Source organism: Argiope bruennichi, chromosome 9, assembly GCF_947563725.1.
Source record: "Argiope bruennichi chromosome 9, qqArgBrue1.1, whole genome shotgun sequence".
Lineage (NCBI taxonomy): Eukaryota > Metazoa > Arthropoda > Arachnida > Araneae > Araneidae > Argiope > Argiope bruennichi.
In genome coordinates this window covers 77,710,157-77,725,354 of record NC_079159.1, presented here as the reverse complement: position 1 = coordinate 77,725,354, position 15,198 = coordinate 77,710,157, and the positions used below count along the sequence as shown (strand labels likewise).

The 15,198-nt window shown below is 29.3% G+C and overlaps 2 protein-coding genes across 8 annotated transcripts in view; one reads left to right on the top strand and one right to left on the bottom strand.

The window, feature by feature from the left end:
* Positions 1–8,694, top strand: part of LOC129983574 (uncharacterized) — a 62,233-nt gene extending 53,539 nt beyond the window's left edge. For all 3 annotated transcript variants that reach the window (XM_056093102.1, XM_056093101.1, XM_056093100.1), the window contains exon 2: positions 7,003–8,694. In XM_056093102.1, coding sequence (XP_055949077.1) covers positions 7,029–7,544 — 516 coding nt within the window. In that variant the 5' untranslated portion in view covers positions 7,003–7,028 and the 3' untranslated portion in view covers positions 7,545–8,694. The remainder of the gene's footprint in view (positions 1–7,002) is intronic.
* The window catches only part of LOC129983575 (uncharacterized), a 146,092-nt gene that overhangs the window by 121,095 nt on the left and 9,799 nt on the right, over positions 1–15,198 (bottom strand). The window lies entirely within an intron of this gene.

Here is a 15,198-nt window from a genome sequence, read left to right as displayed (position 1 = left end):
ATGTTGATTGCGAAATGGAATAAACGCAAGGCAAAATTTCAAAGGAACTGAAAACTGCCTAAATGTTGTGGCAAGATTCATTAAAATTACTAATGCAATATTTTGGGGAACTAAATAGTAAATTTTTAGGCGCAAAATATTGTTGTTAGATTATTATGTTAGTTCGTTGGTCTTTGGAAGGTATCAGAAGGCAAAATGTTTTTTACCTGCAAAATGTGCGCGAAGTTTGAGGAATATTATTCCATTTATTATTATTTATTATTCCATTGAGGAATTTATTCCATTCCATAATTCATTAAACGCCCTTAAAAAATACATCAAGCCGTTTTCTGAAATTAGAAAGAAAACTTTAAAGATGTAAAATAAATTTAGACAAAAATTATAATACCAATATATTTTTTTTGGAATGATATAGTAAAAAACGGAATTTCGTATTTGTTTCTAAAAATTGCGTCGAACTGTTATATGAATAAGAATTTTGGACAATTTTATTAAGATTAATGATGATCTGAACTTTATTTCTTTGTATAATAAACAGTAAATTTTACAGAACTAAATAGATTGATAAATTATTATATCTTTCTTGAAAAAACTTCAATTAACAAGTTTAAAAAAACCTTTAAAACTTACTACTAAAAAAATTGTTTGAAACTTCATGGAAACTTAATAAAGATTAATAATGTCCACGAATTATGTTGCCTTGAGGAAATAATATAGAATAATAAATTTTACTTGAGCAAAATTGTATTTATAAATATAACAGGAAAATTATTCTAGAGTGGTGAAACTAGAAATTTTACTTTCCTTGTAAAAATTGTGAGGCACGTTTTACAAAAATATTCTTGAAGAAATACAAAAATATTCTTAGAATAATTATGATATATGTCTTGTTGCTTGTAGAAATGAATAATAAATTTTGCAGGTACAAAAAAATGTATTTATTGAAAATTATTATAGCAATTTTATCTTCCTTCGATAACGAAAAAAATGCTTTTCATTTTTTTTTCTCATTTGTTTACATTATATTGCTTCACGATTTTTATAAATGCAGAATATTATGAGTAGGTTACATTTATGGCAACATTATTTTTGAAATAGCTTCATAAAAAAAAGCTTTGTATTTGCTTCAAAAAAAATTACATAAAAGCTTTGTGAGCATTCATAAGGATTAACAACAAACAGCGGTATGTTCTCATTGTGAAGCTTTAATAAATAACTGATAGCACCTTTATTCTTAGGATGGTATGACAAAAAACAAAAATTTTTGCCTTTCTAAATTCTGTGGAAAATTTTAAGTCTATTATTTAAGAGTTTTAATGAGCTTCGAAACATTGCTATGAGAAATTGAATAACACATTTAAGCAAGTGCAAAATAGACGAATTAAAATATAACTAACACATTGTTTTTGAAATGAAATAACAGGTGCAAAATTGTATCGCTAGGTAATAAGGGTATCAGTATTATTCTTGCAAAAAAATGTCACAAAATATAAAATTTCCTTGTTTACATATGCTTCTTAAAATTGTGTGAAATTTTTTGTGAGTATTCAATATCGGATTTTTATTTTTAAAATTGGATATTAAGTTTCACATTTTTGAAAAAAAAAATTATTCGATGTAAATATTTTTAAAATGATATCATAAAAGGCAAAATTTTTACACCCACTTGTAAAAACAACATAAAACAACTATGTTTATTAGTGATAGCAATTGGCAGAAGTTTGGCGTTTTTATAAAGTTAAATGGCAGATTTCATGGTTGTAAAAAAATCAGCAGATAGACAATTATGACAGTAACATTATTTTTGGAATATTGTAAGATTAGGCAAGATTCTCTTCCATTAAAAACTGCAAAAAATATTAGGAATACTCATTTTTTTAAAACTTAATTGAGAGAAAATAAGTAAGATATGCATAAGGAATGCAGTAAAGCATTTGAAAAACTTAATTTTGAGTATAATTTTTGAATTGAAACTGATTTATTAATATATATTAAATTGTATAGAATTCAATTTTAAAGTGATTCGAAAATGTACATTAATTCGTTCGAAATTATAATTTTTTATTTTATTTTATGGTTAAAGGTTTAATTTTGCTTCCTTTAAATCAAAAATAAAATTAGTCTATAATTTTAATCATTTACTAACTATTTAATATCTAATTATTATTTAAAATCAATCATTTACTGATTATTTAAAATTAATTAAAAGTTGAAATCGGTGATAACTCAATTACAATATAAAATCAAACGATATAGGATGTATGAGGTTTTTTTAGTAGTTAGAAGTTTAAAGCTCTTATAAAATTTGCTATTAAAGGAAAAAGATTAACAGTATTCATTTTTTTTTCGTTTACCTATTATAAAACAAGGTAAATAAAAATATTAGTAAATAGTTATTTTAGAAGTAGTATACTTTATAAATTTTATTGTTAAGTCTTTAAACATGCAGAATTTTTGTATATGTTCCTAGAAATTGCATACATCTTTGGAATGTAATAAAATAGAATGCTTATAAAATAATTATTGAAAATAATAAAAATTGAATTATTAATAAATATTATTTCTGAGAAGTATTTAAGAAATGGAATTTTAATGCTTTCCAAAATATGTGCGAAGTTTTATTGCTTTAGTGAATGTGAATTATTGAGAAAAGAGTAAAAAATAATAAAAACAGTTCCAAAACTAGATTTTTATTAGTATAAAAAGTAGTATTTTTTAATTATTATTTTACTTTAGTATTTGATTTATTACTAATTATAAAAAATTATGGAATCTTTAAATCATATTCTCAACGATTCCTTAAAAGATGACGTCACTAAACGCAATCAAAATGCAATTAAAAAAATATTAAAATAATGCATTGTCAATAATACGTTTAAAATACGTTTAAAAATTTTCAAATTATAGGAAGTGAATATGAAATTTGTTGCAAATTGCATCTTAATAAAAATAAAACAAATCTAATTAATTAGATCATATAAAAATAACTTTGCTACTTTTTCATTTTATTTACATCATTTTCCAAAACTTTTAATTCGAAATGCTTAAAATAGAGACTTTTCCCTTATGCTTCTTAAAGATTTGTGGCTTTAACTTTATTTATATATTTAAATTACTAATTTAATTACAAACATTAAATTATCATATAAAGAATTTATAGAAGGTATTGATAAAAACGCTCAGCAAATCAGATTCCTAGACAAAGAACTTTCAAATTTGTCAAGCAGTTAATTACCTCTTGGTATTCTCTAAGGAAGGAGTTTTCAAAATTTTAATTGAATTTTTGTTAAAGATTAATAAAAATTCTAACGCCTTTTTTTGAAAAGAATTCTATTGCATTAAAAATATTTTCACAGTATTTTACTATTCAAAATATCAGTTTTTCATGAAGCCAATTTTGCTTCCGCACAATTTTGCTCTTATTTTAATAAATTTTCGAAGTATATTTTATAAAAATATTTCTTACCAGCCATCTTTGGCTACCATTGATTCAAATGGATTAATAGTCGTTAAAATTTTCAATTAAATACTCTGTGTGACTTCGTCTTAATGGTTTCCTCAGCAAAATATTTTTAAATTTAAAAATTCTGTCATCCCCTAAAATTTGATGTTTATTCTCTTCTAATTAAACTAAACAATCACAAATAACATTGAAATTAAAATTAATCAACTTGAAAAAAAGTATCGTTTTCTACATAAGGAATATGAAGGTTTGTAAAAATAATATACAATTTATGCTTTTAATTCAAGTGAATTGGATTTATTTTCATTAAAATGCTAATATGGATAAGAAAAATGCTATCGTAATTCTTTTATTATATTGTTAGGTGTCATAAAAAATTTGAGCATATTATTCCTTCCAAATATCAAAAAATAAGCAAAAATATGTTTTAAAATTTAGAAAATTATTAGTGTTTAAATATATTGACTAAGCACAAACAAATATCTGAAGTGAATAAAAAAATGGCATATATCCAAAAACTTCAGCATAAAATCGTCTGACTATAGCTTGCTTGATGGAAACCCATTTATCATAATGATATATCCAAATCAAAATCAATTTTATAAAAAATATTAATATTTTCTTTAAATATTGACAGGAAAAAATATCGTTTACATCTAAAAATGTGAAACATTGCTTAAAATTGTGATTTGCTTTAAAACAACAAATTATTGCTACATTCTATGAAAAGCAACCTTGAGAGACAGCATGAATTTTCCAATTACTGTATTTTCTTAGGATACGCTTTTATTATTTTTCAGATCTTACCTTTTAACCGCTGTAAATTCTACTGAATAATGTATGAGCGCAAGCTGCTTTGCATTGATAAATCCTGTTTTATATTTTTCACGCATCCTTCATTTCTTGCAACAAACTTCCTAAATTTATTCATTCGTGAAATATTACCATTACTTAGTTAAACTATTCAGTATATCTAACATTAGTTTATCATTTTTTTAAATGTATCTTTTGGTATAAAAATTACTTTTTAAGTTCATTTCATAAGAAGTTTAAAAATCTTTGAAAAGTTTATTTACGATGTGTGACTACGCTCGAAAATAATTTTTTGAAAAATATTCGAAAATTGTCATATTTTTTTTATTTTGATCTAATCTTTTTTTTTCTAATCTTTGCATAAAAAAGATTATAAAACATCTATGAAAAAAAATGGTTCTTCATCGTAGTCACTTGCTATAAAAAAATAAGAAAATAAAGTTTTCATGTATCTTTGTCATGTCATCTGAATCTTCTTATGTCAGGTTCTATGACATAAGAAGATTCAGATGAATTCTGGGCTATAAGCATTAAAAAATTATTTCAGTTTTACATAAGCGATACAGCAATGTACAAAAAATAACTTAAACAGTGAATACAGATATTTTAAAAGGAAAAGGATATTACATTTATGATTTAAAAAAGTGTTAGATTTTCAAATTGTTTTATCGTTTGTTCTTCCAATGTCCTCTCTTTATCATAATATTTTTCAATTTTATGAGATCATAATCTATACTTTTGGCGTTAATGTTTACTGTTCTTCATTCAAAAAATTTTCCATGTAATAAAATTTAATAAATACATTAATTACGAAATGAACTACTTTTTCCAGAAAAATTATTCATTGAAATATACTAGGTAATAGGAGATATGAATCATCTTTTAAAGCTTTAACTCGTGAATTACGTCGGAAAGAAAAGAAACTTTCCGTTAATTTGTGAAAAAATAAAAGTGAATGTCATTCTAAGTTCAGAATTCTATTCTAAGTAGTAAAGTATTAAGAAATGTTTATATTTCCAAGGAAAAAAAATTATACAGGCATTTAATTGATTCCATTAAATATATATTTTCAGCCTTATCAAAAACCAGATTTTAAGTAAATGTATTCCATATTAATGACTTGACAATTAGATAAACTAATATTCTGGATGAACTAATTGGTTACTATTGGTTAAGAAGTCTAGTTGCAAAATATAATTTAAAATTTTGTTGTTTACATGCTATCAAGGTCACTGACATCCGCATGCAGTGACTGGTTTTCCTTCTTATATTTTTCTCCCAGAACAACGGACTACTAGGTACGTGCCATGTCGAATTAATGAGCGTCTAACGTTTCTTAAGATATCCGATTACGTTTGGTGGAGATTTTTCATAGGAACGAATTATTTAATATTTATACAATGATTTTTTATTAATATAAGGTTGAAATGGTGAATAAAAGTAAAATTATTTAAATATATATGTAGTTTTTGAAAATAAAGCATATTTTGATATTAATTTTAGCATATATTTACAAAAACTAAGATTGTTCTAGAGAAAAAAAAATGTTACATTTTTTTTCTTTTATTTCTCTTTGTAACATTACATGTGTAACATACCTTGGAATGTAACTAACTATTACCTAAGAATTATATTCAAAAATAAGTGCAACAAGTTTTTGTAATATATGAAATTATCTATGAAATTTTGGAACTTTTTCAACATTATTTACAATAAACAGTCATAAATCCACTTCTAGATCATTCAACGTCACGTCCATAGTTCATTACATTCTGTATAACATAACTAATTTTGCATAGCATTAACTAATTATAAATTTCATTTAGATATCTTGATTATTTTTTTAGATATGACGATAGTCGTACAGTAGAATTATATAGAAACTCGTTCTTCAGAAAATACATTTAAAGGTTTTTTATTGCTAACTAGCTGGTAGCCGGCGCATTGCTGCCGCAGAAGAAATAATTTTGGATATATCGTTTGAAATTTGAAATAGCTATTTTATGATATTTAATCAGAATGATAGAAAAAATTATATTTATTTTCTTGTCGACAATGAATACATTCGATGAAATTGAATGATAAATAAAGGAGAAAATAAATTTGTTCTTTGTTTTTTACTTCATTTTTCAAGTATACCTCAGGGGTAAAATTTTTTTTGTTTTTTCGTCTTCAGAAAAAAACAAATTCCTTGCCTTTCAGACTCATAAACACCCAACTTGCAACTGGCCATGTGAAAAATATGGATTTTCTTGGTTCAAAGCAATAAGTTGGCAAAGTTTTATCGATATCACTATCGGCAGCGCATAAAATAAAAACATTCATTTTTTTTTATTAGATATAATTATTGTACTATTTCTAGAACCTTTGCGCAAGTGCAAGCAATAAATTGGTAAAGTTTCATCGCAATCGAATGAACGGTACAGCAGCGCATATAGTATGAACAAACAAAAATTCATTTTTATACATTATTTAAATAAGCATCACTTTCTTACATGTTAGTAGTTTGCTGTAACTTTGCTTCTAATTGACAGAGAGACTAAATAAAGATATCATTGGAAACAGAAAAGTAGAGCTATTTTTTAAAACTGCAAAAAATAAAGAGCGAATTTTCATCAAAATTCATATTTCCAACCTAGTCAGGCACTTTAAATTGAAGTTTGTAATTCGAAATAAAACTCTACTCTGCAATGACCAGAATTACTAATTTTTACGCTTCTCTTTAGGTGTTCGCAAGGACAAGTTACCGACCATGTCTATGTGCCACAACGAAGGACATCCGTCACTGGTGACAAACAGAAAGTGGCTGCACTGTTGCAGTCCAAAGGAATTCCCCTTTGATCCATACAACATCGGTGTGTGGATGATGCTCTGCGACGACGCACACCCCGATCCCGGCAGCACCATGACAGAAATTGACGTGGCGTGGGCAAAAGCGAAGGAACTCGTCTTCAGTGGCATCGTGCCCATTATCAAAGCCAAGTGTACCACCAGGTCTACTCGTCCAACAAGCCTCAAGTTGGCTACAGGAGGTGCGATCTTGTTCTATACGCCGGATTTTAGAAATAAGAAAGAAGTTACCACAGTGGCCGAGGCCATACATGACCACGTGGATAATAAGAAGGAACTGTTTTTCAGAGCTTATAATGCGAACAGTTTCATTGGCCAATCTTCATTGGGAGAGAAGAGTGTGTGTATGTATATGTACACCGTTAACAAGATGCTATTGGCCAAACGGGAAGAAGAGATATTTATGCTTCTGGATTGATTAAATTGTAATCGAAACGGGATGATATTGTAAAGTTAAATTTTTAAAGTTAATGGTCATAATTTATTGCAGTCTCTTCAAAACAATCTTTTTCTACTACAGTGCGATACGTACTTGTATATTAACCACATATTAAGTGAAAATTCTTGATTTAACCGCATGCCAGTGGCGAATTTTAGGCTTAACTGCATGCCATTGGCAAATGTAGGCTTAATAACATTCCATTGGCGAGTTTTAGGTTTAATGGCAAGCCACTGGCGAATTTTAGGCTTAACTGCATATCTTTAGTGTAAGTAATTAATAAACAAATGATGTCTTCGGGAATTGATAGATGGTTCCAATAAACATATTTGTAGTATTTTTTTTATTTGTTTGCTTGTTTGGTGGTAAATCGCTGGTAATACGGTTAATATACAAGTACCATGCAAAACTCTAATTGGCAATTCGTTTAATTTTTACAATTATCAAAGTATAAGAAACAAAAATTAAGTTTATGAAGGAAAATTAAAAGATAATTAAGTAAAATATTAGAGAAAGGAATAATTTATTCAATAAATAAATTAAGTTAAAAGGAAATGATGGCAAGAATAGAATAAATTTAAAAAGCAATTCATTCCTGTAATTCCATAATTAGAAATATTCTACATTAGTTAGTGCTTGATGAGATTTTTAAGTAAATAGTTACGATTAAGTTTTAATTCATACTGAAATGCAATGTTTTAAGATATTTTCCCTATTCATCGAAACATATTTTAAAGTCATTTCTGTGAATTGCTTTTACACATCCAAAAATTAAATTATTCTCAAACGATCTCAGAATATTAAATATGCAAGACATTAAAAAACTAACCAAACGATTTCTTTCAAACGTTTATTTTAAATTAATTTCTCCCAACAGTTTTTTTTAAAATCAGAGAATCAATGAAAAGTCAACGGCATTTATTGTATTTAATGTAAATAATGTATAAGCTATGTATTGTTTTAAATGTATATATTGCACGAATTACGGGTAATTTAACCTACATGTATTTGCTTAAGGAAATAAAATGTGATCAATATTAAGCTTTATTTCAGTTAAGAAAATGTATATGTATTGTTTATAAAGTGTAAGAGATTATCGTGCTACGCTCTTTAAAAGAAATAAACTGCAATTTGTTGCTTATATCTTCATTTTGTTGTTGTTGTTTTGTTTATATTTCACTTTGCTTTACGTTCAATCAAAATCATTTCTAAAAGGTTCTTAATTTGTTTTTATTTCTTTAGTTTTTAAATGAATTTTACTGAACACAATGATCTGTCGTTAAAGTCAAGATTAATTAAGGATAAAAGAGTTGGGTCTGAGTCCTAATTCCACCAAATACCAATCACGTATGTGAAACTTGGTGCACTTTGCTGTTATATATGGAACGGTCTCCATTTTTGAAACGTGAAAATTTGGCTAGTGCGTACACAGTCAGAATGCCGTTCATATCCTTTATCCTTTGCTCAAGAAACATGAGTTTAGTCTCAAAATAGCCCTTGTTTAATATCCAAACATGGCTTAAAACATTTTACATCGGTTTTAGAGACAAAGAGGAATGCTATGTAAAGTTAATTTCACTAAATTGAACTAATTTAAATCTACAACAGAAAAAAATTATACAGTGAAAAAAAAAATTTTTATATAGAGTTATCTTTGTTCTCTGATTTTCCATTCAAGTGATTAATGATCAAATCATAATCAATCGATATTTAATATCAATTGTTCAACAGTTATTCCCGAATTTACCCAAAATCCTCAATTTTATGTGGTTGAAAGGGGATAAGATCTTTATTGAAGATTATATGAGAAAAAGTCTCAGGAATGCCAGATGCCACCAGTCGTACAGATGCCACCGACTCCGTCATTTGCTATCTTCCTGTAGGGAATAGCTTATCAGCCAATTAACTGCTACGCTACCCAAGCAATTTCTTTTGTGTCATGGTCATGTTACTGGACTGCTAACCACAAGGTCCCAGGTTCTATCCTCGCTCATCTCAATCCACCACAGTCCTTTAATAAGGGGTCATTGCTGTCTTCCATAAAACAGAAAAAGTAATCACCGACATAAAGTGCTCTGGGCCAATTTTCTTTCTCCCAATCCTAGATAAAAACTTGGGGAATGCCTTGCTTTATAAATTAACCAACATTTTCAAACTAATCGACTTCAACACCCAAATAATTTCAGTTTCAAGGAGTTCCGTTCAATGAACGGCGCAATTCTCCAACTACTAGAAAAAAAAAAAATAGAAGATTCTAAAATCATAAAATTAGCCATTTCTTTAGATGTCCATGGTGCCTTCGACCCTCTTCAATATGCGTAAACCGCAGATGCTTAGATAGCATAAATTTTAAAACAAATGCTAGGGAAACCCAAAAGACATGCTCACAGAATGGCAAGTCAGCATGCAAACCGCTCAAGGTCCCGTTTGTTGGCAGCAACAACAAGGTTGTACACAAGGTTCTTGCATAATTATTTTGGAATCATAATTATTTTGGAAGTTCTTGCATAATTATTCCTGCGAAGAACAGGGTGCACCTACATATTTTTTGTGGTCTTTTTTGTCTTCATAATTAAATAATAACAATAACCCACGCTAGAAAACCACAAAAATAAAGTTCAGCAAGGCTTTTGATTAGTCTCCACGTTTCAGATCTTCATGAGTCCAAAAAACACATTTTTATAATTATATCTATTTATCGTTCTGTCTGTCTATGAATAGAATAATTCAAAAACGTTTTGAATTTTTTATATTTATTAATATACTGCCTCTTTCGATGACCAGTTGCTCGCCCATCATACATATATTTAAAATAATTGGCAGAACTATTCACTTTATATCTTGTATCGTTTTGCCAATTCGGATTTCATATGAAATTAATACCTCTGATGGTAATATGAATTTCATAATAAATCATTAGTGCCCTTCTCTAAAGCCCCGTCCATTTCCGAGATATATTTATAAAGCATTTCTTTAGTGTACATTCTCTGTAGGGAAAACTCTTGACAGAATTCGTAAGTCACAATTACTTAATAAATATCTAATATGCCGATTTTTCCCATTTTCATTTCATGTGAAAGAAAAGTCATTATGGGTCATCTGCCCATTTTCCACCGCTCTCGAGAGATTTTGATTTGTAAAAATTAGACAGAGCCTCCAAATTCACCAAGTGGATCGATTTCGAAAATTCTCATCCCAGTTAATTTCGTCACTTTTCAAGCATGGCTAAACAATCAGAATGCTCTATCATCGCTATGCACTCACGATTTAAAATAGTACTTTATTTTGTTTCGTTAAGGTGTATTTCATTTAATTCGTTGACACAATTATATTCGATATCATTAATACAGTCGTTGAAGACGGTTTAATATAAATAAGAATAATTTAGTAAAGTCAATTAACTTTGATAAATTACATTTTGTCTCAAGAAAAGTGCAATAATATTACAGTTACAATAATATAAGTAAAAGATGTACAGTAATATAGAATTTCTAAATGGCTAACTATAATTCAAGTTGGCGAAATCATTTCAGTTTTTAAGGCTAACGGCTATGACTATTCTAATTATTGAGGCTGGCGAACTCTGTCCCAGGATTTTCCACGTAGCAGAGAAGCAGTTTTAGATCTCTCTCGAAAATGGAAAGTGGTAGAGATCCCTGGTGGCATGTGTATAAGTTACGAGTTTTCATATGAAATAAACATTTTCGGAATGGATCAGGCGATTCTGTCACAAGCTACCGCCATGTAGAATAATATATCACGAAATTGTGTTTTTTAAATTTCTCTTGAAAATGAATGGTAGAGGAAAATACAGATTGTTATCCAAATAAAACACCTTAAATTTATAAAGAATCCTTTATTAGTATGGTGTAGAACTGCCTTTGGCATGCAATACAGCATGGATTCGCCTAGGAATCGATTCATACAAGTATGGAAAAGTGTTTAAAGGAATATTGTACCATTCTTCCAGGAGATATTGTGAAATTTCTGGGAGAGATGCCGGTGGAGGATATCGATTCCGTATTGAAGGCTCTTAAATAGACTATAACGGTTCAATTATATTGAGGTCGGGTGATTGTTCGGGCCAAGGCAGATGTTTAACTTTATCCTCATGTTCATCAAACCATGATTGGACAAGTCTCACTGCATGGATAGGTGCATTATCCTGAAAAATTACACCTCTTGCAGGAAACAAGGTTTGCATCACAGGATGGACCTGGTCAACTAAAATTTCTCTATACTTCTCCCCAGAGATTCTTCCTTTCAGAGTTACGATTGGTCCAGCAGAAAACCAAGACATGTCTGCCCATATCTTGACAGATCCACCTCTATGGATGACAGTTGGGAGGAGACAATCACGATCATACGCTTGTGCAGGTGTCCTCCAAACGTGTACCCTTGATGTAGGGAAAAGTATGAAACACGATTCGTCAGACCATGTTACTTTCTTCCACTTATCAATCGACCAGGTTTTGTGAATGTGACACCACTGTAGAAGACGTTAACCATTAGTATCGATGATAAGTGGCTTGGAAATTGTTGCTCTGCCATAAATGTTCTGTTTATAAAGGTGCCTTTTAATTGTAATCACTGAGACTGGAGAATTCAGATGGGTATTGAAGTCTGCAGTCACTTTTGCTGTAGTTGTTCGCTTTTTTGACATTACAATCCGCTTCAATACCCGTCGGTCTCTTTCACTGGCCTTCTCTTTCCGCCCACTATTTTGCTTTGCCGAGCTTGTCTTGCCGCGCTGTGTGAATGCTGTAGTGGCTTTAGACACCGTACCTCTAGAAGCGCCTAAAAACTGGGATGATCCGATCACGCTCCAGCTAGAAGGTTCCTATAATTTGGCCTCTTTGAACATCTGAGAGGTACGACAGTTTACGCTTTTGAAAAAAATCCGAGAATTACAGAACTTTAATAAAGTTAGCACATACTACCAGAATATATACATTGCTATTTATAAAAAAAAAATGGTGGCTATTATTATATTTTAATACTTATGAAGCGCATTCAAAAATGTCACTTTTATTCACAGGTGTTTCCATTATTTTGATAACCACCTGTAGATGACCCTTGTCGACATATGTAGAAGTCATGAACTTTCAAATGAAACACGCAAAATCAAACTCAATGATTGGGGCTGAAGTCAGATTCAATGTTTTTAATTATTATTTTAAATATAATGATGAACATTTCGATCAAATTAGCTTAATATATCATCAGTTCAAAAAATGTTATTATGATTTATATTTGGCTGATTCCAGGCGTTTCTAATATAAATAGGGAACATTATTATTAAATAAATTAGACAAAGTTAATCAAGTAATAAAAACTAAATTTTTACTTTCTCGTTTATGATGTATAGTGAGAGTATAGCAATCATCAAATAATTCAGACTAGAGATTTTAACGAAGCTCTACGTTTTAGACCTTCTTGAGATCGAAAACCAAATTTTCGGAAAATATCCGTCTGTCTGAGACAAAGATAGATCAAAAAACGCTTTTAGCTGGACGACTGAAATTGATATACAAGCTTAAAACCAAATTTGTAGATTTCTATCAATTTTGAACAAAATCTTTTCATAGGAAGTCTGTCTGGCTGGCTGTTCGAATATAAGTTAACACGATAACTACAAAATAAAGAGAGCTAGATGGATAAAATTCGGTACACAAATTTAATATTTGCGCTATAGACACCTATTAAATTTTCAGCGAAATCAAACAAGGAATTGACCATCTGTCTGTCTGTACTTTAAGGAACATGTAAACGCGATATCTCAAAAACGTAACGACTTAAATATATCAAATTTGATGCATGATTTTGGGACTTTAAGTACAGTTTGATATCAAATTTCTTTTTCAATCGGCTTGAAAGAAGGTGCCTGAAATCCAAATTCGTTTTTTGGATACTCAGACCGCTGACCAGGGATTAACGCCAAACAAGTGCCAAGGATCACATGCTAAATTCAGTAAAAACGGTAAATTCATGCCAAAGGGTAATGTTTCGTAACTATTGTACGCCAATGCCATGCAAGACATTCACTAAGATAACATCATTATTAGAGCGCATGCGAGAAAGTATTGAGGCGACCACTTCAGTTGGTTTATGTAAGGAGTGAAATTAAATAAACAAAGATAATATGAAAGTAAGTAATTGTTGTTAACTAAAATAAGTAATCAAAGGAGAAAAAAAATAAACAATTTCTTCAAACAAAATAAACAATTAAATGCAATATGAAAATGATTGAATCAAACAAAAAAGAATTGTTTTTAATGTTAAGAACGATAAAATGAAAGCTATGCAGTCGACAAAAAATTTTGGTAGGGGCATACTACACTTATATCATTCCTCTATTGTTTTTCCAACACAATTTTGTTTTTCTCCTTAATTACATGTAGATTATAATGGGAAAAGTTATTTAAAAGTAAAACCCACTACTGAGAGAAGAGAAAAATGCTTTCATTACGTTAATGAGTTAAAAGCATTACTTTAATGAAACTAATTAAGCGAATAAGGCTCAAACGAAATAGATTTGACAGCGAAAAGTAAAAATTACTGCATAAATGCATTCTGATATACAAAAGAGAATTTCGACTGATAATTATTGTTCCGAAAATGGCGCAGGTTTCTCAAGCAATTCATTAATTTAGTTTTGCTAATTTTTGAAATGCAGAGCCATGTAAGTAGGGCTTTATTTCGTAGGTATTAATTATGTTTCAAATTTGATTTTATGCCTGCATTTTTTTCACCTTTAATACTAAATATTTGAAAATATGATGATTATCAACAATATTTCTTTTCTTTTATTCTTTTCTAATTAGTTTAGTTATATTAACGTCCCTTTTCAAAGCAACACTAGGGTTATTTTAGGATGGACCTCGTCATTTTGAAACGCGGTCAGATGACGAGGACGACACCTGAGCAAGCCCAACCTCTCCAAACTTCCACACCACACAAGTGGGAGGACATTTGGTCCCGACCCACTTCTTCAGTGTAATCGGGTATTGAATTCGAAGCCAGGACCTTACCACCAGGACACCGCGGCCCTTATTCAGTTCTAAATACATTAAAATCTTACTGTAGATAGAATATAATTTTTAATCACATTATTTTATGTAGATTTGTTTATGCATGTAATAAATGCCATTAACAATTGCATGTAATAATTGTATAATTATGTCATGTAATAATTGTATAATTATGTCATGTAATAATTGTATAATTATGTCATGTAATAATTGTATGTAATTTATGTGTGTATATATGTAATATTCGTCATAATAAAATTCTCTGTTACATAAACGGCGTATTTAAGGAAAAGTTATGAAAAATTCGAGAGCAGAACACCTCTGAATTTTACTTTCTCTTTATGAATTTTGCAAAGAAATGGTTGAACACTCGTACCAGAAATTCTTAAACGTTTTCAGAAATATTCTCCCTGAAACTTTCTCGCAAACTTCCAAATGAAGGTATCGCCTCTCTCATCTTCAAAAAATATTATGGATTTAAAGCAAGGCCGTGAGCGTCACGAGCATTCAGATTTTTATTTTCAAAATCCTCCAAAAGGAGCGATTTTACTCATGAGTCATGCTTTTCTGTTGTTTCCTTGTTTTTTTCATAATATAAGGGG